This window comes from Equus caballus, chromosome 13, assembly GCF_041296265.1.
Source record: "Equus caballus isolate H_3958 breed thoroughbred chromosome 13, TB-T2T, whole genome shotgun sequence".
Lineage (NCBI taxonomy): Eukaryota > Metazoa > Chordata > Mammalia > Perissodactyla > Equidae > Equus > Equus caballus.
This window is the reverse complement of record NC_091696.1, coordinates 43,543,637-43,569,759: the sequence shown is the minus strand read 5'-3', so window position 1 is coordinate 43,569,759 and position 26,123 is coordinate 43,543,637. Positions and strand designations below refer to the sequence as shown.

At 50.2% G+C, this 26,123-nt stretch overlaps 1 protein-coding gene across 8 annotated transcripts in view; it reads left to right on the top strand.

The window, feature by feature from the left end:
- SNX29 (sorting nexin 29) overlaps nt 1-26,123 on the top strand; it is a 589,016-nt gene that overhangs the window by 493,567 nt on the left and 69,326 nt on the right. For 6 of the 8 annotated variants that reach the window (XM_070231001.1, XM_070230993.1, XM_070231000.1 and 3 more), the window contains one exon: nt 4,380-10,209. The exons of the other annotated variants lie outside the window; for them this stretch is intronic. In XM_070231001.1, the coding sequence (XP_070087102.1) occupies nt 4,380-4,509 (130 nt within the window). In that variant the 3' untranslated portion in view covers nt 4,510-10,209. Of the gene's footprint in view, nt 1-4,379; nt 10,210-26,123 lie in introns of those variants that run through there. 8 annotated transcript variants of the gene reach the window in all.

The following is a 26,123-nucleotide window of genomic DNA, read 5'->3' as shown; positions in this document are numbered from 1 at the left end:
ATCCTACGCGTGTGACTATTTTAGATACCTCACATAAGTGGAATCATCCAATATTTGCCCTTCCATTACTGGTTTAATTCACTTAGCATAATGTCCTCACCGTTCATCCATGTTGTCACTTGTGTCAGAATTTCCTTCTTTTTTAAGGCTGAACAGTATTCCACTGTATGTATATACCATATTTCTTTACCCATCCCTGAAGATTTAGGTTATTTCCACAACTTGTCTGTTGGAAATAGTGCTGCTGATCGCCCTTCCAGATCCTGATTTCAGTTCTTTTGGACAAGTAGCCAGAAGTGGGATGGCTAGATCTTCAGGTAGTTCCATTTTTGAGGAACCTTCATACTATTTTCCGTAACGGCTGTGGCATTTTACATTCCCACCAACAGCGTGCAAGGCCTCCAAGCTCTTCCCTTCCTCGCCAGCACTGGGTGTCTGGGTTTTTTGATAACAGCCATCCTGACAGGTGGGAGGTGCTGTCTCATCATGGTTTTGATTTGCATTTCTCCTATTAAAAAATGGACTGAGGTCTTGAATAGACACTCTCCAAAGACGACATGCAAATGGCCAGCAGGCCTCTGAAACGAGATGGTTTCTGACCTGCAAAAATAACAGTTTTGTGTGGTTCAGCCATACAGAGAAGCCAGTCACTCCCAGCTGAGCTCTTCAGCGCACCCAGACCTGCTGACCCGGCTGCCTTTGCATCCGTTCCCCCATGCAAATGACTGGAGCCTCCTGCTCCAGCTGGATCTGCTACAGACATCGTCCGCTCGGCTTGTCCCCAGCTAACCTCATCCCCAGTGGCCTCCACCTGCCGCCCTCCTGGGTTTACAGGGATTACTGCCGCAGCCTTGGCCCCAGTCCCACCCAGCACGTCCTCCCAACCACCAGTACGGCTCAGCTCACTGCCACAGCTCACCGTGGCCTTTAGGATGAAGCTGTCCCTGACCCTGGCACACCCAAGCCGGCTCCAGCTCTGAGGGACTGTCACCAAGCCCCTGGTGTTCCACCTGCACTCACCTCAGCCACAGCAGCGCCTCTCACAGAGTCCCCAGGTGCCAGGCAGGGGCATTTGACAGACATCATCTCACTGACTTCTCACTACACCCCCAAGGTAAATGCTGCCTACTAGGAAGGTGACATAGCTGGGTCATGTCTGCTAGGCTCCAAGGCCACCAGTTCCACCACAGGGCCCTCTGCCTTCACACTTGCTGGTCTTCAAATCTATGTGGCCCTTTTCACAGCCAACTATCCAACTTACTCCTGCTCAGCCTTCATGTCTCCTCCTCCTGCAGGAAGCCCTCCCTGACCACCCTGATGACCAAATCTGGCTCCCTGCTCAGAACACCTGGTGTTTACCCCATCAGGGCACCCCCCATACTTCACTGTAATCATCTGCCCTGTGGGATCCTCAAACTCATATTAACCCCTGTACCCCTCAATACCTAGCATGATGTCAGGCAACATAGCTCACATTTTTTTTGAGTGGTTATTCTAGCCAGCCGTTGTTCTAGGCACTTTATCCACATAACGCTCAAAACAACCCTGCCTTTATTCTATCCTGGAAGCCAAGGGTCACAGAGGGCTCGCCTAAAGAAATGCAGCTGGTTAGTGGCTCTCCATGGGGTTGGCTCCTGAGTCCTGAGCACAGCACTGTGAGGGCATTTGAGCATTGTCCGCCCATGCAGATGAGGAAATGAGGCTCAGAGACAGCAAGGGGCACAGCACGGTGGCAGGACCAGGACTGAACGGGGCATCCTGGCTTGGAGCCCCAGTCCTAAACCCCAAGCTCGCTGCCTCTCCACCTGGTAGGTGCTGTTTGATGAGCAAAACGAAGGAGGCGCATCCTGGCCCTGCTGACTTGAGCTCGCCCTCTAAGAGCCACTAACCTCCCGGGCCCAACAGCCTCTGGTCATCCTGGCCTCGAATGTCATACGCAGTGATGGCAGCAGCCATAGGCTTAGGGGCGGCCAGTGGGACCCTGCATCCTGACCAGGGTGAGGGGAGGCAGTCGGTGAGGGCGTTGCTTTAAAATGACATTTACCTCCAAGTCCGCCTGCACCGTGAGAGCAAAGATTCTTTCCAGCATCTCCTACCCATCCTCTAAGGGGGAGTCAGTGACAAAGGCTGTTGGCACTGCTGGCGTTTCGACAGAAGAGAGGGACGTGTCTGCTTCAGGCCCACGGCCCAACGCCGTTCTGAAGGAGGGCCTCGCAGTGAAGCAGGCAGAGCGGCCCAGAAACGACTAGGAGCAGCCCCGGCTCTGTTCAGGGTCCCGGGTTCCCTTTCCCTCCGTGCACACGGCAGAGTGCACCCTCACTCCCAAGGGAGAAGGCAATAAGTAAAGGAATTTTTCATTTTATTATCTTATTGAGATGTCGCCCTGAACTCGAAACAAGGGACCTCTCCCTGCGCAGCCCAGTGGCCGCGTCCCTGCAAAGGCATGATGATCGATCACGGTAAGTGGAGCCACTCCTGAGATGAGGGGAGGAAGGGGGCTATCCAGGGACCCCTCGGAGGGGAGCATTTCTCTTTGAACTTGGCTCATTCCCTAACTCATCCAGACCGGGCTCGGGACAGCCGGCTGTGGACAAGCCTGGGTCTGCCACTCACGCGCTGGGTGGCCGTGGTGGCCCCAGCCTACACGCCCAGCTGTAGACGGGTGCTGTCAGAGTCCGGAAGGGCCCTGGCACTGAGCCTGATGCCACAGTGACATTCAGAACACGAGAACTAGCTTTAATCTTTGTCAGGTTTGATTTTTAAAAGCATTTTCAACCAGGGAGATATTTACGGTAGAAATTTTTTCTTATTTCCCCTTTATATTTTCTGCCAGCTGTAGTCTCACCATTTAGAGATAATTATCGTTCAGTTACCAAGTCTTGTTGGTTCTACTTCCTATTCAAGTCTCAGTCTGTGGTAGACAGAGTAAGGACCCCCCCAAAATGTCCACGGCCTAAACCCTGGAACCTTTGAAGGTGTCCCCTTCCATGGCAAAGGGGAGTCTGCAGGTGTGAGGAAGTTAAGGATCTCGAAAAAGGGAGATTATCCCAGTGGGCCCAGTGTGGTCACAAGGGTCCTTGTAAGAGAGAGAGATTTGAAGATGCTACATTGCTGGCTTTGAAGATGGAGGAAGGGGCTGCAAGCCAAGGAATGGAGACAGCCTCTCGAAGCTGGGGAAGAGCCTTCCAGAGCAGCCGGCCCTGCCAACACCTTGACTTGAGCCCCAGTGGACGCATTTTGACCCCCAGAACTTCAAGGCAGTCTACTTCTGTTGTACTAAGCCACTAAGGGCATGGTGATTTGTTCCAGCAGCCATAAGACGAAGGTCACTGCCTCTGCAGTCACAACCACGGTCCAGGCATCTGTGCATGCTCCCTGGGCCCAGAGCACTGGCCCCTCCAGTCCACTCTCCGTACGGCAGGCAGGGCTCACAAAATGCGGCCAGACCGTGGTCTCCCCGGCTGAGAGCCCTCCAGCGAGCGCCCTTCTCCCAGGCTGCCCCGTGGCCCCAAAGCCCCTCGCGCGCTTCCTCCACTCTTCTAGCCACAGCCTCAGGCTTGATGCCCAGTGAGGCTCTGGCAGCCTTTGCACCCTGAATCTTGAGAATGTCCCATTCCTGAACTCTCTGTGCACTATGACTCTCCATGGGCCCCGGGAGAGTTTGTTTTGCTGTTTTGTCCCTAGTGCCTGGAACACGTGGGTGCATACGAGTGAACATACCCTTCTAGGTTTCGATAAATGGGGGGGGGGGGGGGGGGGAGTCCTACCCTCTCTGCTGTGTCTTCACCAGGCAGTAATGCTCACCCGCGTCGCTGGCTTTCACGGCTCCTGTCATGTGGATGTTCTATAACCACTGTGAGGAATCCCCCCCAGTTAGACTCGCAAGTTGTTTCCTTTCTGTGGCTCTTTCGTACAGCACTGTGATGAACATTCTTATGATGAGATGTTGGCATACATCTTGATGGTTCTCTTGGGATGACTTCCACAGGAAACCCCTATCTTGCATTTGTGCTACACAGCTCTTATGACCTTAAATGCAATGTTCTCCAAAGTACTTTTCTTTGACTTTAAAATGCGCCCTTGCTGGGAGATCAATGAAAATGGGGGGAAGAAAACCACGACTGGTTTCATAGCCTTATAGTTGGGTCCAGCACTCGTGGCCCCACAAGCTAGCTTGGGCCTACGGCTATGCTCGGGTGCTTTTGAAAGATGGTGGATGTCCCATTTCTCCGTGCTGCACTCACCCGTCAAAGCTGGGCAGTAGCTGTCCCCTCTGAGCCCCCTCCTGGCGTTCTCCCAGCCGGCTCACCTCCCTGCCTGTAGCCCTTTCCATCTGGACCCCCTGACTTAATCAGATTCTCCCCTGCTCTGTCTTGCAGTGACATTACCCCTCCTGGAGAGCCACTGAACAAGAACAGCCGGCCCAAAGTGGCTTCCCGCTTCCCCAAGCTGTCCCGCAGTCACCCCAGGGAGACGCGCAACGTGGAGCCCCAGAGCGGTGACCTCTGACCTCGACAGAATCCCAGACTCAGACCTATGTGCCGTGCCAGCTGCCTCCACCCTGGCCCCTCTGCGTCGGACCTGGCCATGGCAGCTGGCCACTTACACCTTGGAGTGACAACCACATCCACTTGGTGAACCCCGGAGAGCACACCTTCCCTGCCGGTCACATGACACCCTCATTAAACTATCGGTCTGAGAGAGCAAGGTGGCTCCACACCGGACAGACTCAGGCACTGCTCTCCCAGGGTCTGCCTTCGGCAGCCAGGGGTGGGTGCGGGTCAGGCTCAGAGCCCCGGGTGAGATGCACAGCTTCGATGCTCCATTTGGTCAGAAGGTTCCCTCAGAAACCACCTCTTGACTCTTTCCCACATGGGAATTAGAATGACTGTTACCCTCTTTTTTCTTTTTAATGTAATTGCCTGCTACAACCTACAGACATGTGGGTGGGGGTGGGGCGCTCATTCTTTTCCATTTCATTCTCCACCAGTGGTCATTAGACATCCTGCTCATCACCACCGTGGCCAGCAGGAGCTCTGTGGCATCACTCCCCCAGGGAGGCAGTCCAGTGGCCTTCACGTGAAGGAGCCATGCGTAATGCTGAACTGTGGTTCTGGGAGACCCTCCCCTACCTCCCCATGGTTGGCTTCTAGAAGGACCAGTCCATGCAGGAAACCTGAGGTCACCCAGGCCCAAATGCAGCTTGTCAGGCTTGGTGGGACCTCAGCCATCCGGGCCAACCTGGTAACCCATGTTGGAGAGCCCTGGGCTGTCCAGGAAGTGGTGGCCTTGGCCTCACGAGCCAAGAGCCTCACCGTTGAGAGGAGGACCCGGCTCTGGAGCCACCGCAGAGGCTCTGCAGGCGGTCAGGCTTTCATCCTGGCTCCAGGCCTCATGGAGCCCAGCGTGGCTCTCTGTAAACTCGGACAGCGTCCACTCTGAACAGATCATGATCGTCCCCGAAAGGCCCAGGTTTGCAGTACACCCTCTGCCCGCCGACATGCTTTCATTGGGAGCAGGACCCTGTGCCCCCCAAGATTGACGCCTCCGTTCCTCATCTCCGAGCAGGCCCCGGGGAAGGCAGAAGCAGGATGAAGATAGCCACCCTGGGATCCTGCCCCAGTGCTCTCACGTCAGACCGCCTCGTGGGACCAGAGCCGTTCAGCCAGTTTTAACATCCAGAATCATGAAATTGTCTCCCACCCCCCACCCCCCGGCAGAGCCATCCTTAGCTGCTGAGTATAGTTAGGGAGAGTTCGCATTTTCTGGGGGAATCATTAAGAAACTAGACAGGAGGTTGTGAAATAGCCTATGCAAGAATAAGTCTGAGCTGAGGAAGACAGAGATGTCGGGGAGTTTGATGCTCTAAGTGTGCGTGGAAGATGGGCAGTGGAAGTCTACCCGTGTCTCTTCCTGGAACGGTTTCAACTCAGCCTAAAACTTGGTGAGCACTCCCTATGTAGAGGAAAACTCTGGAAAGAACCACCTGGAACGTGTCTGCTGTGTGTTCCCCTATTGGCCAGAAAAAAACTTAATTTACGCACAGCTCTGCACAGACACAGAGGCGGCCTGCAGAGCTGCTGAGAGAACATTCGGCCAGGTGAGCAGAGCCAGCCAGCTGTCCTCCGCAGATGGAAGCAGGGCTGTGTGTGGCCGGGGGCTCTGCTGGCAGCTAGGGGGCTTTAGAGGACCTGAGAGACACTGTGTCGCAGAAGGGCAGCAGGGCCACATGTCCGCTCTGTCTGAATTCCAAGTCCCACAGTGCCAACTGGGCCACCGTGGCTGGCGGCTTTTGACACACAGTCCTCCTCGACTCCATCATCAGGGACCGCCTGAAAGCTCCAGCTGCCTGGGTCCCGCCTCCCCGGTTTGGTTTACTCCACATCAGTCATTTCGAAGGAGGTCTGGGATGCAGCCGACAGACTGCCCAGCACCGTCCGTCCCCAGAGCAGCAGCTGCACCCGAGATGTCTCCTCTTTGTTTATATCAGATGCAGGATGGGACCACCCACCTCCCATGTGCCCCCGGGGTGGGGGGCAAGGGGTCCAATGAGCCAGGCTTTTCTGGCCCCTGACCACATCTGAGGGTGAATCTGGCCTGGCCTTCTCCAACCACCCCACCAGGAAGCTTCCTTGACATTCTGCACGCGGAGTTAAAAAAACAGAGCAAAGAAAATGGCACCCAGAGCTACAGCAGCCTGATGCTCAGAAAACCAGGGACGCACTCAGCCTGTTTAAAAAGGCGAAACTCTGCCCAATTATTCATGGAAAACTTGTCCTGCTCTCCCCAAATGTGGATTGGAAAGGCACGTTCCTGGGTGCTACATGGGAGCCATCAGGACTGTTGCTGTTTGCACTCCCTTTTTTTGTGATCATGCAGAAACCCTGGAATCATCTTCAGAATGAAGAGACGACCCCCCCTGATGTTAGATACGCTCGTGACATGCACATTACGGCAACTCCTCAAAGCCTTAACTTTGGAATCACGTAGAATGTTCTATAATGATGGAGTCCATCCAGCTGCTTAAAATACTCCTGCCCTGCTCTCTGGTAGCTGGGGCAGACTTCCTGGAAAAAGAGAACAAAGCGCCCAGGCCCAGGGAGGTCCAGGCTGAGATTTGGTGCACAAAACGTCACCCCCTGAGGACGTGTCATCATCTGCCTTTCCACTCGGATCTAATTCAGAGGGCTGGCAGTCCTCCTCCCTCCAGAGTCCCCACTCAGGCCCCCAGAGGCAAAGAACCCTGCGGAGAGACCCTTAGAGTCACTTCTTTGTTGCCTCCGAAGCTGGCACCTGGGAACGGAAGCACTCCACCTTCAGAGAGAAACCAAGGGGCTGGCTCTCTCGAGGGCCTTGCGCCTCCACGACCACACCCGTACTGGAAGAGGCCATCTCAGGCCACTCAACAGAGGCAGGCTGTCCGCTCACGGCCTGCCGGAGCAAGAACAGGACAGAGCATCAGCAGGGTCCCACTCTGCCATCATCTCATTTCTTTCTTCCTTCTTTTCCCCCAGATGAAACCAAACCCAGGAAAACGAGGGCTGGGTAGAGATGCTTTTCCTTTAAAGGGAAAAAGGAGAGCTCCCAGGAAGGGCGGTCCAAGGCTGGTGTACGCCTCACCTGGAAGTGGGCCCTCCCAGCCGCTCCTGCAGTCAGCCCGGAGTTCTGGCTCCAGCTCCTGAAAATCCCATTCCTGGGCACACGCCGCGCGTGCTACCGTGAGCAATCACGGAGAGTGGAGAGCGGGGCTGCAGTGAAGACAGCCTTTAACACCCAGTAACCAGGCACGTGCAGGGGCTTCCTGCTTACAAAGGGAGCACCTGATTGAGTCATAAAGGCACACGCCATCTTGTGAGACCTCGCTAGAGGCAGGAACAGAGGAGAGGGAGCTGGGCTAGGGTTTGTGGACAGGTCTGATGACGGCGCTTGGCTCTGCTCCGTGTGCAGAGCTTATTAAGATGAGTTCTTTGATAACCGCTGAAATTCTCCCATGGTGACAGGTTGTGTGTTGTCCCTTTAAAAAAGAGAGGCAATCAAAGCTGTTTACAGCCATAGGATTGATAACAGCTATAGCTAACACCAGAGGCGACAGGCCCTGCAGGCCCCATCATTAATCCCCAGGTTTCCGGCCCATTGTCAGGAAAGAGGAATGAAGACCCCCCAACCCAGTTGATCAAAAGCCACACCACTTATTTCCTAACACCCTGAAGCTGGGCTCTGTGGCAGGGCAAGCCAGTGGCCTCCTTTTTTGTCTTGGTTCTGCACGGTACAATTTGCCCACCTGAGAAGCAGGTCACAGGGTTCCAGGCCTCAGCCCCCACCCCACCTGCTCACCTTCACATGGGGGTACAGCCCAGAGATGTCAGCCGGCCCCCTCACGTGGAGACCAGGCCCTGTGCTCTGGGGTCCCAGCAGGCACCCTCCTTCCCAGGCAGCTCCAGAATCCACCCTTCATCCCTCTGCCTGGCCTTTGTCATGCACAGTGAGGCACTCCATTCCAGAAGCGTCTTCTTGCCTCAGTGTGTAACTCTTGGAGAAGAACAGGCTGGCTTTTCAGCCTGGAGCTGGGGAGGGTATCCCCCAGGACCTGCCTGAGGACGACCCTGCCGAGGGCCCCACCTGCCCCTGCCTGGGAGCATCAGGCCGAGGGGCGCACCTCGTGCTTGAGCTTCAACCCCGAGGCAGCAATGGTCTTGCCTTTCCTGGGTCTTTCCCTCCGGACAGTGCCCACGCTGGACGTCCTCCCCAGCCTGCAGGCCGGGACTTGGTAGGCAGAGGGCGCTTCCAGCAGGCAGGCATCTGCTTCTGAGCAAGGTCTTTTGCAAACATCATTTTTCAAAATATTGTGCATTGTTTCATTAAAGCTAACATTAAATATTTGCTGTTCAGATTGGCTTCTGTGCTAATTTCGCACAATTGTAGCGCTGTATATTTTATCTAACATTTCCATGCCAAAAAGTTCATTTTCATGTTTCCGTAACATGTGGTCTTGATTATGTTTCTAAAATAAATCTTCAGCTCCTGGATCAATAGGAATGAGGGTGGAGCACTGACGATCTCAGTGCTCAGAGCAAAGCAGCTGCCTGCTCATGCCGCAGGTACCGACATGCACCTCATCTCTTCATCACGGGGCTTTCTCACCTGCCCGTCAGCCACGAGCATCGCCAGAGATGGGCCTGACCTTGGCAGCTCTAAATTCTGTCAAGGAGCCCTTACTTTTGGCTTTAAATCCTAACCACCACGTTGAGTGGGCTTCCTTACCTACCCAATCAGTTTCTTTAGAGAAGTAAAAAAATAATCTGATTTTTCAAGAAGATCGTTGAGCCTGTAGCATGGATGAGCATCCCACTAGCAGGACATGCTGGATTCATTAGTGTTTTGAGGTCCAGGGGTTCAGCTAATGGCCCATGAACGTTTCCCCATCACAAATGGAAACCCACTAGCCGGCCTGCCCAGACCACCATCTCCCCTCCCCCTCGAATCCGATCAGGGCTCCTTCCTGCCTCCATGAACTGCGAGGGGAGAGGCCACGCACCTTTGACGGTTCCTTTCACCATCGGTGTAGACGGTACAGGGGACGCCCTTGCAAAAATCGGGATTGAGGCCGCGGAAGGGTACAAAATGGCGGGCTGCACATTTGCAGCCAGAGCTGCCCTCCGCTCCAGAATGGCCTGGAGAACAGAGATCATGCATTTCCAGGAGGGAAGGGGCTGGGAGAGCTGATTAGGATTTATTATCATCTAGGATTTATCCTGGAAGGAATGTCTTTACCTCTGTAGCCTTAGCCTCACAGCCCTGGCGTAGCCACGTGGTAGAACACTTTGCTTAACCCATCAGATAGTGACTTCTGGAGGAGGGGGTCTTGAACAGGAGCCGAGCTGATCCCAGCGCAGAGGCCGTCGGCCTGCCGGTCACCGCGATTAGGTCCCAAGGAGCCGTCTAGCAGGGGTGACAAGGCGACGAGAGTCTACTATCTTATATGACGAGGCCTAGAGTCTGCAGGGTCGCTCTGAAACGAGTAGTATTATCCTAACTACCCTCTTACGTTAAGGTTTACATGATAGGATTTTTAAACAAATGTGTTTAATTTTCTAAAATCTCTTGTATTAAACTTTTCTTTTGGAATAAGCTGTGGTAATTTTGTTACACTCTGGTTGCGATACACCTCTTTACAATGACAAAATAAAAATGGTGACATTTTATAAAGTAGATCCTCAGGTCATGGTTTCTCTTTGTCTCAGTTCTTCAGCCACAGCTGGGGATGGGGTGAACTTTCAATGCTCACGTTATAAAAGCTTCCGGAAAGGTCTTTCGCCATTTCCCCTTATATCCTGGACAAGAGAATTTGATTGGGCCGACATCGATTTTATTTGAATTGAAGTGGAACAAAATCCCATTTTGAGTTGTTAGGCAGATCTGTATAATTTGGAGATGCAGAATCAAAAATCCATACAGAAAAAAACCCCTCATGACAGGCTCCTATTCATTCACTCAAACAGATAGCTATTGAGCACCTACTGTATACCAGGCCTCATGCCAGGAGCTGGGCATGTGGGAGTGAACAAGACAGAAAAAACCCCTGCCATCTTTGACTCACGTTCCAGGTGAGGCAGATGGACAATAAAAAGGTTTTTTTTTTTTTAAGTCAGCCATCCAGATACTTAGAGTATCTGCATGTAAGTGCCCCAAAGGAGTAAGCAGGGCCCAGAGAGAGAGTAATGGGCTGGGATCCACTGTAAGCAGTGTAGGCAGGGGGGCCTGGCCCTCGCCACTGCTGACCCCGGGGCTGGGTCATGCTGCTCCTGTGGGAGGCTCTGCCCACTAGGGGCCAGGAGAACCCTTTCAGTGGGACAACCAGAAATGACTCCAGACAGGGCCACATGTCCCCAAGTGAGGGGTGGTCTCCGTTGAGAATCAGGCTAGGCCAAGGGGTCCTCTTGGCAGAAGTGACGCTTAAGCTGTGACCTGAAGGAGAAAGAAATGCTACACTGTCATCTCCCCCCACCCCCCCAAAATTACATTGGTTTAAAAATCCATACCGTATAGCAAAGTACTTTACCTTTTGACCTAAGGATGATGACTGAGGAGGAGGGAAGGTCTCAGCATGGCAGAGAGCCCAGGCTGAGGTCCACTCCTACCGTCAGATTCCCAGTAGATTCCGACCCGGGCCCACGGAGGGTGCACCGCAGACCCCGAGCCCAGTGCTGTGGGAGGCCCTGCCGGCTGAAGCAGAGGAAAAAACGAAGCAGCTGGGGTGCTGGCCTGAGCGCCCCCTGCTCCCAGGTAGAGGAGAGGCTGGGGATGGTTTCCATGGTGCGCACAGCCCGGACTGTCTTGGCCACACACTCTGGTCTGTCCCAGTCTCCCCTCCTCACCTCTAATATGTATTGAACAAACTCCCCGATATCCTCAACCTCTTCTCGGCGAGGTCTCTCAGCTTCCCGGCCATCGCACGGCTATCTCCCAAGGACTGTGTTCCCTTGAGCTCCTCCAAGTAGACGCTGTCTTTCCTCTGCCTACTCCTTCAATCCAATATTCCTCCTAATTCTCCATTTCCCTATTTCAAACCACTTTGCCTCCTTAAAAACATCAATTCCTTTGAAGCTCATGCCATCTACCTCGAACAACCTTCCTAGGCTTGGCCCCATCCACTGACCTCTGAGCTGCCTCTCCTCACTCGTGGTGATCAGCACCCCGCTCCCAGCCTCCTCCCACCCCACTCGGGCTGACTCCCCATGTCTCGCTTCTCCCTCCTCAGAGGCTTTTCCTCTGTGCCTCTCGTGCCCCTTCTAGGCTAGTGCAGAAGCAGCAGCAGGCATGCCACCTGTGGGATCCTGACTGCAGATTTCCCGCTCTGATCACGCTGTCCTCGCAGCCCATTGTTCTAGTGTCCCCACTGCAACAACTCTTCAAATTCTTCAAGACTTGCAAGCTGCCATCTGTAAAGACCCTGTCCTCCTCACATATTCTTGCCAAGCCCCCCCTTTCCCAGCATTGGTTCCATGAGCCACGGCGACCACCGCTCCCTTCCAGACGTCCTTGACCCTCTCGCTCCTCTTTCTTACTTGCTTGGCAAAAACCCAGGCCTAGTCAAGCCCAACTAAGAAACTACTGTAAAAGCTAGTATTATTGTAACTTTGGTTTGTAACTCCACATTTTGTTTTCTACATAATTGAAAAGACTAATGCATTGAAAAGAATTATTAGTTTTTGTTTGGGGGCACACAATGTATAAAGATATAATTTTGTAACATCAACAGCTGAGAGGAGTGGGGTCATAGCTGTGAAGGGGCAGGGTTTGGGGATGTTACTGAAGTTAAGCTGCTGTAAAGTCAAATCAGAGTGTTATATAACTTTGGGTGCTAAATGTAACCCCCACGGTAACCACAAAAAAAAATAGGTATAGAATATACACAAAAGGAAATGAGAAAGGAATGTAAACATTTCACTATGAAAAAAAAATCAGCTAAACACAAAAGACGACAGGAATGCAGGAAATGAGGTTAAGCAGAAGAGCTCTAAGGCATATAGAAAACAAAGAGCAAATGACAAAAGTCCCTCCTTATCAGTAATTACTTTAAATGTAAATGGATTAAACTCTCCAGTCAAGACAGAGATTGATAGAATGGATAAAAAACACATGACCCAAATATATTCTCTCCACAGGAGACTCACTTTAGGTCCAAAGACACAGATTGAAGGTGAAAGCACGGAAAAAGACATTCCAGGCCAACAGTAACCTAGAGAGAGCAGGAGTGGCTATACCAATATCAGACAGGTTCGACTTTAGATCTAAAAAGGTTACAAGAGACATAGACATTATATGTTAATAAAAGATTCAATACAACAAGAAGACATAGCAATTATAAATATTTACGCACCTAACACTAGACCATCAAAACATAGGAAGCAAAAACTGACCAAATTGAAAGGAGGAAGAGACAATTCTGCATTATCTGATGACTTCAATACCCCACCGTCAGTAATTGATGGAGCCACCAGACGGAGAAAAGTAAGGGAACAGAGGACTCGAACGACACAGTAAACCCACTAGATTTAACAGACACACACAGAACACCCCACCCCACAGTGGCATAAACACGCTTCTTGAGGGAACTGGGACATTCCCCAGCATAGATCATTTGTTGGGCCACAAGTTAAGTCTCAACAGGTTTTAAAAGAGATGTCATACAAAGTGTCTTCTCCAACCACAATAGGATGAAGTTAGAAATCAATAACAGAAGGAAAACTGGAAAATTCACAAACTGTTATGGAAATTAAACAACACACTCAACCAACCAATGGATGAAAGAAGAAATCACAAGGGAAATTAGAACATACTTTAAGACAAATGAAAATGGAAACACAGCATACCAATACTTAATAGGATGAGCAAAAGCAGGGCTAAGGGGGAAATTTATAGCTATAGATGCTTATGTTAAAAAACTCAAAGATCTAAAATCAACAACCTAGATTTATACCTTAAGGAACTAGAAAAAGAAGAAGAAACTAAACCCTAAGTTAGCAGAAGGTAAAAATAATAAAAGTTAAAGCAGAGAGAAACAAAATAGAGAATAGAAAAATGATAGAAAAAATTAAGGACGCCAAAGTTGGTTCTTTTAAAAGATTAACAAAATTTAACAAACCTTTAGTGAGACAGACTAAGAGAAAAGACTCAAATTACTAAAATCAGAAATGAAAATGGGGATGTTACTGATTCTACAGAAATAAAAAGGATTAGGAGAGTGCTGTGAACAATTGTATGCCAACAAATTGGATAACCTACATGAAATGGACAAATTCCTAGAAACACAAAGCCTACAAACTGAATGAATCAAAGAAATAGAAAATCCGAACAGACCTAGACCTAGTAAGGGGAATGAATCAGTACTCAAAAATCTCCCAGCAAAGGAAAGACCTGGACCTGATGGCTTCACTGGTGAATTCTGTTGAACATTTAAAGAACAAATACTGGGGCCCGCCAGTTAAGTTAAGTTAAACTTAACCCCGTTAAGTTTGCATGCTCCACTTCGGTGGCCCTGGGTTTCGCCAGTTCAGATCCTGGGCATGCACCTAGCACTGCTCATCAAGCCATGCTGAGGCGGCGTTCCACACAGCACAACCAGAAGGACCTACAACTAGAATATACAACTATGTGCTGAGGGCTTTGGGGAGAAGAAGAAAAATGGAAGATTGGCAACAGATGTTAGCTCAGGGTCAATCTTAAAAAAAAAAAAAGAACTAATACCAATTCTCAAACTTTTCCAGAAAATTGAAGAGAAGGGAACACTTCCTAATTCATTCTATGAGGCCAGCATTGCCCTAATACAAAGCCAGACAAAGACACTGCAAGAAAAGAAATCTACAGACCAATATCTCTTATGAACATTGATGTACATTTCCTCAACAAATTACTAGCAGACAATTCAGCAGCATATTAAAAGGCTTATATACCATGACCAAGTGGGATTTATTCCTGAAACGTAAGGATGGTTCAACATATGAAAATTGAGCAATGTAATATACCACATCAACAGAATGAAGGGGAAAAAAAAATTTGAACACCTTAGAAGATGCAGAAAAACCATTTGACAAAATTTAATATCCTTTCATGATAAAAAAACACTCAACAAACTAGGAAAAAAGGAAACAACCTCCCTATAATAAAAGCCATATATGAAACATCCACAGCAAACATCATATATACTCAATGGTGAAAGACTGAAAGTTTTTCCTCTACGATCAGGAACAAGACAAGGATGCCCACACTTCTGCCACTTCTATTCAACATAGGACTGGAAGTCCTAGCTAGAGCAATTAAGGCAAGAAAAAGAAAGAAAAGGCATCCAATTGTAAAGGAAGAAGTCAAATTATCTCTGTTCACATGATAGGAACTTACATATGGAAAACCCTAAAGATTCCACAAGAAACCTGTTAGAGATAATATAAGGATTTCAGATAAGTAGCAGGATACCAACTCCACACACAAAAGTCAGTTGCATTTCTATACACTAACAATGAACAATCTGAAAGGGAAATTATGAAATCAATTCCACTTACAAAAGCATCAAAAAGAGTAAAATGCTTAGGAATTAACTTCACCAAAGAGGTGAAAGACTTTTACAATGAAACCTACAAAACATTGTTGAGAGTAATTAAAGACGACAAATAAATGGGAACACATACCATGTTCATGGATTGGAAGGCTTAATATCGTTAAGATGTCAATACTACCTGAAGCAACGTACCAATTCAATGCAATCCTTATCAAAATCCCAATGACTTTTTTTGTAGGATTAGAAAAAGCCATCCTGAAATTCATATGGAATCTCAAGGGAACCTGAATAGCTAAAATAATCTTGAAAATAAGAACAAAGCTGGAGGACTCACCCTTCCTGGTTTCAAAACTTACTATAAAGCTACAGTCCTCACAGCAGTGTGGTACTGGCATAAAGACAGACATACAAACGGAACAGAATGGAGGACCTGGAAATAAACCCTCACAGTTATGGTCAAATGATTTTTGACAAGGGTTCCAAGACTATTCAGTGGGGATATGATGTGTTTTCAACAAATGGTGTGGGAAAACTAAATATGCGAGAGTGAGTTGGACCCTTACCTTACACCATCTACAAAAATCAAAGACCTAAATGTAAGACCTAAAACTATAAAACTCTTCGAAGAAAACAGGGCAAAACCTTCGTGACATTGAATTTGGCAGTGATTTCTTGGAGATAACACCAAAGGCACAGGCAACAAAAGCAAAAACAGACAAATTGGACTTAAGTAAAAAATTCTATACATCAAGACAGTATCAACAGAGCAAAAAAGTAACCCACAGAATGGGTGAAAATATTTGCAGATCATATATCTGATGAGGGTAAAATTCAGAAAATATAGAGAACACCTAAAACTCAACAACAAACCCATCATCTCTCTTTGACCATGGGCAAAGGACTTGAATAGACTTTTCTCCCATGAAAATATACACGTGGCCAATAAGGACATGAAAAGATGCTCACCATCACTTCTAGGGAGAAGCAAATCAAAGCTACAATGAGATACCACCTCATACCCATTAGGGTAGCTACTATCAAAAAGAACAAAGTATTGATGAGGATGTGGAGAAATTGGAACCTTTGTGCACTCTTGTTGGGACTATAAATTGGTGCCGCCACTATGGTGGTTCCTCAGAAAATGAAACAAAGAATTACCATAGGACCCAGCAATTCCACTTCTGGGAATATACCCAACAGAACTGATGGCAGGGTCTTGAAGAGGTATAAGTACACCCAAGTTCAAAGCAGCATTATTCGCGATAACTAAAATGTGGAGGCAACCCCAGCACCCACTGACAGATGAAGGGATAAGCCCAATGTGGTATATGCGCACAGTGGATGTCACTCAGCTTTAAAGAGGAAGGAAATTCTGACATATGTTACAGTGTGGACGAACCTTGAGGACATTATGCGAAGTGAAATAAGCCAAATACAGAAAGACAAAGACTGGACGAGTCCACTTTTGAGGTACTTAGAGTAGTCAAATTCGTAGAGACAGAAAGTGGAATGGTGGTTTCCAAGGGCTGGGGGAGGGGGAACGAGGAGTTATGGTTTAATCGCAAGATGAAAGAGTTAATGGAGATGGATGGAGGTGATGGTTGCACAACAACGTGAATGTATTCAATACCACTGAACCATACACTCAAAAATGGTTAAGATGGTGGGGCCGGCCTGGTGGTGCAGCGGTTAAGCTCGCTCGTTCAGCTTCAGCGGCCTGGGGTTCGCCGGTTCGGATCCCGGGTGTGGACATGGCACTGCTTGGCACACCATGCTGTGGCAGGCATCCCACATATAAAGTAGAGGAAGATGGGCACGGATGTTAGCTCAGGGCCTGTCTTCCTCAGCAAAAAGAGGAGGATTGGCAGCAGTTAGCTCAGGGCTAATCTTCCTCAAAAAAAACGCTTAAGATGGTAAGTTTTGTTATGTGGACTTTATCACAGTAAAAAAAAAAAATTGAAAATAAAAAAGCAAGGGCTTCAGAACCACAAGGACTTGAGTTCACATCTCGTCTCTGCCACTCACTAGCTGTAGGGCCTTACGCTTTGGCTGCCCCAAAGCCTCTCTCCTCTCACTCATTGAAGGGACACCTGGACCCTGATCTGCTGGCGGCTGTGACAGACAAGCGAGGCGCCAGGCCCTCTGCGGACTATGCAAAGGTCGCATCACTGCCATCCTTCTCTGAGCCTCTCATCTCTTCAGCAGACACACATCACGGACGAGTTCAGGCTGCAAAGACCCATCGGGCTAGGCTTGTCCTTTCATGGTTTGGAGGTAGGATCCAGGGAAGGACCCAGTTTGACTCCTCCTGTCTTTCACCAGCTGGGGGAATGTGGACGAGCTCAGAGCATCCCGGAGCCTGAGTTTCCTAGCGGAACATAATTCCCTCTTCCGTGCCCAGCGCTCTGGAGGAACAATGGGCAGTAATGTCCGTCGTAGGTCTTCAGAGCGTGGCAGTTCCCACCCCACTCCTTCCTCCACGGGACTTCTTAAGCCGCTATGAAGGGGCAGGGTAGGTGGGTTGTCATGGACGCTTGTCCTTGATGATGAAAGTGCTGGGCAGGAAGGGGCCTCATGTCCTCACTTGAGAAGCTGGGATCTGAGGATTCTTTCAAATGTGTGTTCATTTAATTGAGGCATTGCCGTGCGTTCTTCTGGGCCTCTGTGCGCCTTGATGAATGATGCGCCAGCCTGGGGCCTGGACTGAGGCAGGCAGGGGCCCACGGACTGTTGTTTCGGGACTCCCAGTGGTGCTAATGACAACGATTATACTCATTTATTGAGCACCTGCTGTATGCCAGGCACTGGGCTAAGCCCCTGCACATGCTTCCTCTCCTGGGAGCCTCACAGCAACTCTAGGAGGAAACTGAGGCCCAGAGAGGTGTTGGAATGTGCCCAAGGCCACACAGCACTGCAAGGCAGACATAAATGGGAGCACAGCATGCTGGAGGTGGGGGAGGGGGGCTGCTGTGTCCGGGCCTCACCTTTGCTCCCAACTCTCTGCCCGAGGTATTGTGGAGATGTGGAAATGAACAGCTCAGCGGAGATGTGCCCTTTCGAGAAAAAAAAAGAGGAAGAATTTACTTCATTCCACGTTGTTATTCTGCGAACGTCCTCACTTCTACATTATCCATCTGCCCGCCGTGTCTGCCTGTTCTGTTTCCTTTCTCTCGCTCCTTCCTAAGCACGATATCCATCACTCCGTGTTCCTTGTCTTTATGTAATCAGAGTTCTGGGAGAGAACAAAGCGATGAATCCAGTGGAAGTCCTATTTGCACAGGTTTTTGAATTTGTAATCCCCCGGAGTTGCCTGACAAGCTGTCACCCAGGACACTAGCTGGGCCTGTGGTCCAGGGAGGCCACTGTCTGCCTCAGGAACGTCCACGTCCTCCCTGTTACTGTGGGGGACAGAGGCACCAAAGGTGGTGAGAACAGGACCCCCAAAGGCCTGGCAGCCCTGGGCCCTGCTCCTGGCCCCTGGGAGGGATGTTTCCGTGCAGCGGCTTCATAGGGTCTCACACCTTCAGTCCTGCTGGCGTCAGCCCTCGGCTCCCGTGAGCGATGCTCAAAACCTCACCACCCTCCGTCTGGGTCCTGGGTGAGCCTCCCACTTTAGCATCCAATACCATCCCTCGGGGGCTTGTTACACCCCAGACCGCTGGGCCCGCCCCCACAGCTTCTGCTCCTGGAGGGCTGGATGGAGCCTGAGAATGTGCATTTCTAGCAAGCTCCCGGGGCAGCCTCTGCTCCCGACCTGGGGACCCCCCTGGAGAACGTGCGCAGTAGAGGTAACAGCAGTGCTGACGGAAGTGAAGTGTTAGGGGCTAACATCCACTGAAATGTCTGCAGGATTCGGGTCCTTTGCAGAAATGACTCATTCTGTCCTCACCACACCCTATCAGGCTGGCGGATCGCTATCATCACATGGAGCAGCAAACCAAGGCGGGGGGGGGGGGGGGGGGAATTAACTACACAGCAGTAAGTGGCATTGCTGCCGGGTCTAAGAATGTTTGCATCGGGGACTTCAGACTCCCCAGCCCAGCAGAGAGGAGCCACTGGGTGGAGGAGCGCACCGCTCCCCTCCTCCTCTCACAGGGCAGATGTGCCCAGACATCGCGCCCCAATTCCCAGAGCGGGGCCCTCGGAAAGGTTCCTGTGTGTTTCCATTCCTTCTTCAGGCTCAGGGGCCAGGTTGTAAGATGCTTGGGGCCTTGCAGGGGGACGTGGGGAGACCCTATTTGGCCTTGAGCCTGAGCTCCCCCTTGCAGCCCCATTTATCAGAGGGCTGTGCCCTGGCGGAGAACAGCACCCCAAAGCCAGGTGCTGCCTTGATGCCCATAGGCTGTGCTCCTTGGGTGGGAGGCCCCCCAGGACCCGGGACAGGACAACTGTAGTTCGAGGCAGGATTAGTACACAGCTGAGACCTGAGCCAGGCACGCTTCTCCATAAGTGTGTGCTTGCTTTAACCTGATGCGGCACAGAGAGGATTTTTGCCAGCAGGACAGAGAACAGCTCTCTGAGGTGGCAATATTTAAGCTGATACCCAAAGGGGAAGCAGGAGTTGATCTAGTAAAAATGAAGGGAACAGCCTTCAGGAAGAGGGAACAGCATGTGCACATGATCTGAGGTAGGAAAAAATTCAGCAAGAACCGAGTCTGCCTGCAGATTTGAAACGAACACTCTCTTTCCTCCCAGCTTTACTGTCTTCAAGGCGTCAAAAGACCTTGGCATTCATCTAGCTCGCTCCAATAATTGTAATAGATTTGGGTGCTAACTATGTGCCAGACACCGTTCTTGGCATCGTGTATGGATTATTTCATACAATCTGCCAACAAATAGCTGAGGTGGGCACAACAATCCTGTTTTACAGATGAACAAATCGAGGCTCTGTTGGTTTAAGCACCTTGCCCAAGACGACACAGCTAGCAAGGCTGGTGGAGGGTCAGGGACTCCAGCCCTTTTCGTCCCGATTCCGTGTCACCGTACCCCAGCTCTAAACTGCCTCGTCAGTGGGCAAGGTCTCCATTCACATTCCAGGCACATGGTCCATGCCCAGCACCCGGCAAATGCTTTCTTTGCATCGTCCCATTTAACCCTCACGACAGCCCCATGCAGTAGGTACCATCATTCTCTTTAACAGAAATAGAATCAAGCCCAGAAAGATTCAGCCATGGGGGTGAGCTGGCCTCTGATCCCAGGTGGTCCGACCACTGTGTGGGTAAGGGGTCCCCAGTGCATCCTTGTACGGTCATCACAAGGCTCTGGATTAAAGACTTCTTCCCCGTGTGGTCACAGACAATACCTCCACCCTCCACCCCATGCCCACCTGCTCTGGGGGAAGATGGTCTCAGGGACCTGAACTTGGGCGGCCAGTGATAGGGGAGGCTGTAGGTGAGGGCATGCCAGAGGCAAGCCGGAAACCCACCGGGTGCAGCAGACAGGTTAAATCACCCGGCAAAGAGCAGGCGTCCAGTCAGCACTCTCTGGATGGGCTGGACCGATGCAGGGAGCGATGGGAAGCGGACGAGGGGGTCTAGGGTCAGGGCTACATGGAGGGTGGAACAAGGGGCATCAGGACCAAAGCCGGAAGAGCCCCAGACCCCGGGGAGTGAGGGGAAGCGTCTGCCACTCAGGTTTGTCGGCTTTCTAGCACGTGATGGCAAGGCTGGGTCAGATGTCGCTGAAGTTTCAGGGGCAGCAGCCACTGAGGTCGGGATTTTAGTGCCTGGGTGACGAGTGCCCTCTGCCCCACCCCTTTCAGAAACTTAGCCTAGGGCGAGGCCAATGGCTTCTGTTACGGAGCAGTGACTGTGCCCGGCACATGCTTGTGCTTTACCGCCATCATCTCCAAATCCCTTCACGTCCGCCCAGCAGAGTCCCTGTGATCAGACAGGTGGGGGCCTTGCTGAGGTCACCCAGATAGTGAGGGCTGAGGCCAGGACTGAAACCTGGGCCTGGGGCCTCTAAAGCCCCTGCTTGCAGTCTGGGGACACTCCAAGGCTGTGATCCATGTTCCTAGACCGACTGATGGCCCCACGAATCCTCTCTGCTGCATGTCCCCCCTCCTCTCCTCCCTTCCGTCCTATTTTCATCCTCTGGTCCAAGCCCACTTTTCCAAATACGCTTGAGCCTTTCCCTTCCACTACTCCCCTGGCACCCACCTTCCTCATCTTCTCATGACTCATGTGCGCCAAGCCCTCACCTACCCCAGTCCCTTTGCACATGCTGCCTCCCCCCAGGCTGCTCTTCCTGCCTTCTCTGCCCCGCTCACTCATTCTTTGGGTCCAACATAACATCGCTTTCCCAGAGAAGCCTTCCCCGACTTCCTGATCTACCTTCTCTCACCATCAGTCTCTCATAAACCCTGTAACATGTATCAACACTTTGATATTTATTTGCAACTTTGCATACTTACAGTGGCAGCCACCACGGCTAGACTGAGCTCTAGAGGGAATTGACCATGTTGGTTTTATGCCCCATGGCATCCCCATTGCCAGAACATAGTAGATACTCAGTGGATATTTGTTAAATGAATAGTTAAGTGAATAAATGATCATGCACCCTTACTGCTCTTCTCCATCTCTCCTGGTTAAAAGGCACAATTATCTACCGTCCTTCATGCGATTGCTCTGAAACGCTGGCCAGGAAGGTGCTGATCAGGCCTTGGCCCTGAACTGTAACGGCCTGGAGAGTAAAGGCTCCGACTTAAGTCTTATTTTTCGCTGCATCCCACTCATTCCTGGCCTCCAAGTAGGTGGTCTGTGAAGGGGGGTGACGTGGTGGTCTTCTAAGGCTCACTCATCTTTAAACACCCTGCCCAGGCAGCTACGAACTCTGAACCAGGCAACGGGGTGCATCTGGGCCCCAAACACATCATTGGGACCATGGGACCTCAGTTTGCGCTCTGGAGACTGTCTCCAAGGACAGGGGTCCCGTGGAAGCAGAAATCTTTCGAGGGCTCCGTGTGTTCTGTGCCCGATCAGAGTGGGTCTCTTGGAAGGTGCTTTCTGTGGTTCCCTGACCCTGGCCAGGTGGAGGAAAGTGACGCCTGCATCAACCAGAGGCAGGAAATTGTCTGATGCTGAATATTGCAATAGCTTTTTCATTCTGTGCAAAACGGAAGTGTTTCCCTGTCCTGCTTGAAATGAACTAGGTGAAATTGAGGAGGTTGCTTCGTCAAGTCCCATGAACATGTGGAAAATTATTCTAATTTATCTCTGCAACGCACTTGCCATTCTTAAAATCTCCTTTGTCTTTAATGCTGTTGCTGTAACTTGCATTTCCGTTTCTGCGTACTCGAAGGTTCACAAATGGTGCGGGTTCTTCTGTGTCTCCTCCTCCATTCTAACCTCTCAGGGTTAGAGACCCAAGGATGGGTGCTGGTCTCTTCTTTTCTGTCTGCACTCGCTCCAGAGAATCATATGCATTGCTTTGAACACTGTCTATACACTCATGATACCCCAGTTTATTTATTCATAGTCTCCCGTGGGAACGTCTAATAGGCATCTCAAATTTAACAGGCCCCCAACAGAAACGCCCAGACCTCCCCTAGCTTCGCTCCTCCTTTACTTGCTCCATGTCATGGTCAAGGGCACCTCCCCTCAGATGTTCAAGCTAAAACTTGAGTCACACTTGACTTTTTCCATCAGCCTCTTCCCACTACATTCCACACATCAGCAAGTCCCTTCTGCTCTCCCTCCGAAATCCATCTGTACTGGGTTGATTAGCGTCCCCCTAAAATTCACATCCACCTGAACCTCAGAATGTGGCCGTATTTAGAAATAGGATCTTTGCAGGTGTAACTAGTTAAATTAAGATGAGGTCGTCCTGGATTAGCACATCCTAAATCCAATGACCAATGTCCTTACAAGAAGAGGAGAGGAGGTGCAGCCACCATGGAAAGCAGTATGGAGATTCCTCAAAAAGCTAAAAATAGAACTACCATACGACCCAGCCATCCCACTACTGGGCATCTACCCAACCAATTTGAAATCAACAATCCAAAGTAACATATGCACCCCTATGTTCATTGCAGCACTATTCACAATAGCCAAGATGTGGAAACAATCCAAGTGCCCATCAACTGATGATTGGATAAAGAAGATGTGGTATATACACAATGGAATACTACTCAGCCAGAAAAAAGACAAATTCATCCCATTTGCAATAACATGGAAGGACGTGGATGGAATTATGCTAAGCAAAATAAGCCAGTCTGAGAAAGACAAACACCAGATGATTTCACTCATATGTGCAATATAAACAAATACACGGACAAAGAAAACAGTTCAGTGGTTACCAGGGGAAGGGGGGTGGGCACAGGGGGTGAAGGGGAGCACTTATGTGGTAATGGACAAGAAATAATGTACAACTGAAATCTCACATCGATGTAAACTATTATGATCTCAATAAAAAAAAAAAGAGAAGAGGACACACAGATGAGGAGGCATGTGAAGACGAGGCAGAAATTGGATGACGAAGCTACACGCCAAGGAATGCCAAGCATTGCCGGCCACCCCCGGGAGCTGGGACAAGGCCAGGAAGCCCTCTCCCCAGAGCCCGCAGAGGGAGCGTGGCCCTGCCAACACCTTGAGTCAGGACTTGTAGCCTACAGAATTGTTGGAGAATAAATTTCCGTTACTTTCAGCCACTGAGTTTGCGGTAATTTGTAACAGTAGCTCCGGGAAGAAACTAACGCACTCTCCAAACCCATCGACTTCTGCCGCCGCTCTCTTCCAGGTCACCGTCAGCCCTCGCTGGGATGCCCTGACAGCCTGCCAGCACACATGCCCTTCAACATATATGCACGCAAAGCAGATATCTATACACGTATAAGTTATACAGAAATACAGTAGGTGTGTATCTGTATGTGTCGCGTGTGTGTAATGTACATTAGTATAACCACCTCGCAAAACAAGATGGAGAACGTTTCCTTCATCCCAGAAAGTTCGCTGCTGCCCTTTTCTAGTTAATTCCCACCCCCACCCCTGCCAGGCAACCGCTCTGATTTCTATCCCCGTACATTCGTCTGCCTGTTCCTGGGCATCAGATAATTGAATCATATGTATGGACTCGTATCTGGCTTCTTTTGCTCGGCATAATCTTTTCCAGACTCATCCATGGTGTTGTGTATATCAGTAATTCATTCTCTTTTTCCACTGAGTTATCCCATGGGACCAAATAATGTTTCAAAAATACAATCAGATCATGTCATCTCTGTGCTTAAAACTCTCTCTGTGGGCTTAGACTGAAATACAATCCCCGACTGTGGCCCTGAATCCCGCCGACGGCCTTGACCCCACGACCTGGCAGGACCCGCGCTTGCCGCCCGCTCCTGGGGCGCCGCTGCACTGTGGCCTCCTCTCCTCTTCCTCAGACAAGCCCAGCGCATCCTGGCCTCTTAGTGAGAAGCTCGCATCTCTGAATCCTTCTCCTCCTCTGTTCTCAAGTCATACGTCGTCTCCCCAGAGAAGCCTTCCCTGGCCATCTTGTGCAAAAGAGTACCGCACACATACTGCCATGTTCTACTTTATTCTGAATTAGCTTACGGTTTACTTGTATCTGAGTGGTGCATCCTCAACAATGTTTGTTGAATGAATGAATGAATGAATGAAGTGATTTGCAAGAAAGTTCAGCTACAGGCTATGCTTTTGGTGGTACTCATTAGTGCTGATGACTGAGATGCCTGGTTCCTTCTAGGTACTCTTTGACGTTGGGCATAGCCATGTGACTGGCCTTGGCCTGTGAAATCTGAAAGGAAGTGATGTGTGTCTATTCCAGGTGGAAGCTCAAAAGGCTGGTTATGACTCACCTTCGCGTCCCTCTGCCATGGTGATCGCGCAAGTTCACCTTGAGAGAGACCCTCTACCAGCCTGGGCAACAGGCTGACTCCAGTGACCAGAGGCCTCTTGCTGACCTGTAATGAACACATATTATGAACAAGAAACAAACTCTTACTGTGTGAAGACAATGACATTTGGGGGATGTTTGTTACCGCAGCATAACCTATTCTATCCTGACTGGTACAGTTTTCTTCTCATAGGCATTCTCCACATTCCTCTCCTCCCCCTGTCTCTTGAACCCCTCTGATCTGGCATTTGCCTGGCCACTGACCTGAAACCACTCTTTGTTAAGATGGCCAATGACCTCTAAACACAGTGAAACCCAGTGGTCAAGTCTGGGTCCTCATGTGACTTGACCATTAGCAGCATCCAATGTGGCTGCTCACTCTCTCCTTCTTGCAACCCTTTCTCCACTTGGGTCACAGGACGCCCTGCTCTCCTGGAGTCCTTCCTACTTTCTGGACTCTCCTGTCCCATCTCTTTTTCTGGTTCCTCCTCATCTCCCCGACCTCTTCATGTGGAGCTCCCCAGGGCTTGGGTCCCAGACCTCTTCTCTCCACTTCCTAGTGACGTCATCAGCCTCTTGGCTTTAAGTAGCAGCCACATGCTGATGACTCTCAAATTTAAATGTGTAATTCATATTGTTCCTCTGAACTCTGGGCTTGTGATTTCTCCTGCTCACTGGCCAACTTGCTATCTCTTTGACATCTCAAACTTAATACGTCCTAATGGAAGTCCTGATCTTCCCCTCAAATGTGCTCCCCCCAATCTTTCCCCACTCAGGGTCCCTAAGTAAGTATGACGAGCAGGCCAGAAACTCTGGAATTCTCTTTTAGTCCTTCCTTTCTTTCATGCCTCACACATCCAACTTATCAGCAATTCCTGTCAAAATATATCCAGGATCCAGCTACTTCTCACCATCTCCTTGGCTACCACCCTGTTCCAAGCCACCTGTGCCTCCCACCTGGATTGTTGCATTAGCCTCATAACTGACCATCTTCCGACCCCTGCCCCCATAATGATAGTGATCAACCCAACAGCTTAGAAAACAAATCCCCCAGAAAATGTTACTTTTTTTCTTAAATCCCTCTAATTGCTCCTCATCTCTGTCAGAGTAAAATCCCAAATCCTTAACAATGGCCTATAAAGGCACTAACCATCCAGCCCCTAGTGGCCTCCCGGCCTTGTCTCCCACGAGCCGCCTCAATTCCTCCAGCCACGCTGAC